At 41.5% G+C, this 4,011-nt stretch overlaps 2 protein-coding genes across 2 annotated transcripts in view; both read left to right on the forward strand.

The window, feature by feature from the left end:
* LOC113216614 (delta and Notch-like epidermal growth factor-related receptor) overlaps nucleotides 1–4,011 on the forward strand; it is a 92,545-nt gene that overhangs the window by 53,834 nt on the left and 34,700 nt on the right. The gene's annotated exons all lie outside the window — the stretch shown is intronic.
* Nucleotides 339–3,441, forward strand: LOC127749446 (uncharacterized protein K02A2.6-like). Its single transcript, XM_052267586.1, has 2 exons — nucleotides 339–3,049; nucleotides 3,289–3,441. Exons 1-2 carry the CDS (start codon nucleotides 635–637, stop codon nucleotides 3,310–3,312), a joined length of 2,439 nt encoding a protein of 812 aa, XP_052123546.1. The 5' UTR covers nucleotides 339–634; the 3' UTR covers nucleotides 3,313–3,441.

Genomic DNA, 4,011 nt, shown 5'->3' on the forward strand with positions numbered 1-4,011 from the left:
CCCCCCCCCTTCCAGTCCTCAGCGTCCAAAAGCGCGCCGAGGTTCACATTTAGCATAATTCCCCGCCAAGTGCATAACGAGGTTATGCACGTCAGCGAGGGTGGCACGGATGTGGCGGTGGCGTCGCCCGGCACTCAGCCGCACCCCCCTCTCACCCCCACCCCCGAATATTCACCGGAAAAACAAACGTGTTAGGATGCGCATTAGAAAAAGGTGTAAAGGGATCTGTGATTTAACAAATGCTTTCACATAACTCACAAGCGCTTAATGATTTTTAGCACCTTTGGGGCTTCCATGTATTAGAGCATCGATCTCACAATTTCTATGATATGCCCTCTGTTGTATATATGTTAGAAGGCTGTGACCGAAGGTGTAATGTTGGCCAACATAACTAGAATAAAGCAGTCTTCAGTGGAATCTTGTACCAGTCACTTCCTCCCTGAACCTACTTATTTTACAAGTATTGAAAACTTAAACATGGCGCAGTCTTAGACGAAGGGAAGGAAGAGTGATTTTAAAAGTAAATTAATCTTGGAAGTCGTTTTAGTGATTTTAACGATTTTAACCAATTTTAAGCTGGTTAGAAGCCCTAACCTCAAGAAACACGTGTGCTGCTTACGTCAAGTCATCAAGTATGGCTGTTGCTAATCTGCCCGCTCCGATGAGTTTTGAGGGAGACATCCCATCGAATTGGAAGAAATTCCACAAGAGTTTTAAAATTTATCTGGGAGCAATTGGAAGAGAAACCAGCACCGATGGCATGAACGCAGCTGAAAAGAAGAGTCATGACACCAAGCTAGGACAATTGCTGTTAAATATAGCAGGAGAAGAGGCGATCAACGTAGCTAATACTTTTGATCTGTCAGATGAAGATGAATTCAGCTATAGCAAGCTAGTTGAGAAGTTTGAAAGTTATGCAGCACCGGAAAAGAATGAAACGTACATTAGATTCATATTTAACAAAACAAGGCAACAGGAAGGAGAGACGTTCGACCATTTTTTAACAGAAGCAAAGAAAAGAATCAAAGATTGTGGATTTGGCGGAGGAGAATTAGAAGACGGCCTCCTTCGAGACAGAATCGTTGAGGGCATCTACGAGAAAAAGACTCAACAAACCCTACTGAGAATAAAGAAGTTAGACCTCAAAGGAGCTATAGAAGAATGCAGAAACACAGAAGCTGGCCGAAAGTATATGGACTGTCTACAGCAAGCTCAAGCAGTTGTACCACAAGAGGTAGACTCAGTCAACAAGAAGAGAAATAATTACCAACTCCAGAAAAACAACAGTTTAAATCAGCAAAATAAAGGAAGCAACAACAGCTCCTATCAGCAACAGAAGGGTAACTACAACAACCATCCTAAGTGTACGAGATGTGGGTACAACCACTATCCACCTAGATGCCCAGCATTTGGAAAACAGTGCGGACAGTGCAAGGGCATGAACCACTTTGCTCAAGTATGTAGAAGCAAACCAGCAGTTAAAACAGATCACGTTGAAACAGAGAAAAGTCAGGATAATGAAGCATATGAGTACTTATTCACAGACTCGCTTGAAGTCTGCACAGACTCTATCAGAGTTAATAAAGAAGAGAGGGCACAGCTCAATGAATACACTCAAGAAATACAAGTTGAAGGCCAAAATATCAACTTCAAACTGGATCCTGGCACTAGACAATCCATATTACCAATGAAGAACTTCGAATCTCTAAAGTGTGGGAAGAAATTGGAGCCATCAAAATATCACCTGAAACCTTACGGAGAAAAATCACCACCTATTCCAGTCAGTGAAATTACGCTTAGAACCAAGGTAGGAGGACAAGTTAGGATGGTCAAATATCTTGTAAGTCCTGACAGACAGAAGCCTTTGTTTGGACTGAATGACTGTGAGGATTTCGGACTAATTAAGAGAGTGGTAATGGCAGTGGACAGCACAACTACAGTAAACAGTAAAGAAGACTTTATCCTAGAACATCAAGATGTATTTAAGGGAGTTGGCTCATTTCCTGGGAATCATCCTATATTAACCAAGCCGGAAGCCAAACAAGTGGTGTGCCCTGTGATAAGAAGACCAAAAACTGTTAATGACAAATTGAAACCGGCCTTGGACAAGATGGAAGCTGGGGGAGTTATTGCAAAAGTTGAACACCTCACAGAAGACTCATGGGTAAGCAACATAGTAATAGTCAACAAGCCCAATGGCAGTATCAGAATCTGTCTTGACCCTGTAGATTTAAATAATGCAATTATCAGAGAGCCTCATCTTATACCAACTGTATCTGAAATCTCTGAACGCCTGAGCCACCAAGAGTATTATACTCTATTGGATCTAAAGGATGGGTTCTATCATATTCAGCTGGATGAAGCATCCAGTTACAAATGTTGTTTTGCAACGCCATTTGGACTATATCGGTTCCTCAGGTGTCCCTTCGGGTTGGCATCAGCCCCTGAACTATTTCAGAAACTTAATGAGAAGTGTTTTGGGGACTTGGACAATGTTCTCATATATTTTGATGATGTTTTGGCATTTGGGAAAACAGAGGCTGAGCATGATGAGGCGGTGAAGAAGCTAATTCAAAGGGCTAGTGAACTTAATGTAAAATTTAACCCTGAAAAACTGCAGTATAAACAGAAGACAGTAAAGTATGTGGGGCATATTTTCTCAAATCAGGGGATGGCAGTGGATCCAGAACGAATTAAAACAATCATGCAGCTTGAACCCCCCAAATCTAGAAAAGGATTACAATCTGTACTTGGCACATTTAATTATGTACGGGAGTATATTCCCCAGATGAGCAAGCTAACTGAAAATATGAGGAGACTTCTAAAAAAAGATGCTGAATGGATCTGGGAAGAGCCCCACACCGCTGACTTTAATAAGTTAAAAATGTTGTTGTCTTCTGCTCCAGTGTTGTCCAACTTCAATCCCGATGAAAAAATCATCATTCAGTCCGATGCATCGCAATCAGGACTAGGCTGCTGTCTCCTTCAGAAAAATCGTCCAGTGGCCTTCGCATCAAGGGGACTGTCAGACAGTGAAAAGAATTACAGTGTGAGTGAGAAAGAACTTCTAGGAATAACATTTGCAACAAGCAAATTTCATAATTACATTTATGGATACCATGTGGAGGTGCAAACTGATCACCTTCCACTTGTCCCCATGCTTGGCAAAGAAATTCACAAATTAGGATCTAAAACCCTACAAAGATTGAGACTAAAATTACTTAAGTATGATCTGAAGCTAGTCCATGTACCAGGAAAACATATGTACATGTCTGACTTGTTTTCCAGGACCGCAACAGATATTCAAGCTGACGACGACTCTCACTTAGAAATCGTTCACAGTATTGCATTGGAATTGCCTATGAATAAGAATCTACGGGTGGACTTGAAGAAAGAAACTGAAAAAGACAAGAACTACCAGCAAATCATGAACTACATCAAAACTGGATGGCCGAAGCACATAGGACAACTACCTGAAGCACTCATGCCATACTTCAGAGTGAGGAATGAGCTGTTCAGTGAAGATGGAATTATCTACCTAAATGAAGATGGAAACATTAGAATTGTAGTCCCACCAGCACTTAGAGTTCCAGTTCTCAACTTAATTCACAAGGGTCATATGGGCATGGACAAATCAAAATCAAGGGCAAGTGAAGCATTTTTTTGGCCGAAGATACTCGACCATGTGGAACTAGTAGTGAAGAGATGCATAACCTGCAGCAAGTTCCAGCCCAAAAACATGAAATTGCCACTGCATCCACATGAGCTACCAACTAGGCGTTGGCAAAGAATCTCCATGGATATAGCAACCCACGCGGGAAAAGATTTTCTAGTCACTTATGACTCCTACAGTAAATGGCTCGAGATAAATCAACTTGCTAGTAAGTCAGCAGAAGCAGTCATTGATGTCTGCAAAACCCTATTCGCAACTCATGGAAGACCAGAAACCATCATATCAGATAACAATCCTTTCGCTTCATTCTCATTCAAGAAATTCGCAAAGGAATTGGA

This window comes from Frankliniella occidentalis, unplaced genomic scaffold, assembly GCF_000697945.3.
Source record: "Frankliniella occidentalis isolate FOCC.00 unplaced genomic scaffold, Focc_3.1 Scaffold54, whole genome shotgun sequence".
NCBI lineage: Eukaryota > Metazoa > Arthropoda > Insecta > Thysanoptera > Thripidae > Frankliniella > Frankliniella occidentalis.

Excerpts from the sequence above, each read along its gene's own strand:
- LOC127749446 (XM_052267586.1), top strand. The coding sequence starts at position 635 with ATGGCTGTTGCTAATCTGCCCGCTCCGATGAGTTTTGAGGGAGACATC. Across the intron at positions 3,050-3,288 it reads ACAGTGAAAAGAATTACAGT|GACCGCAACAGATATTCAAG; the intron begins GTGAGTGAGAAA and ends CTTGTTTTCCAG.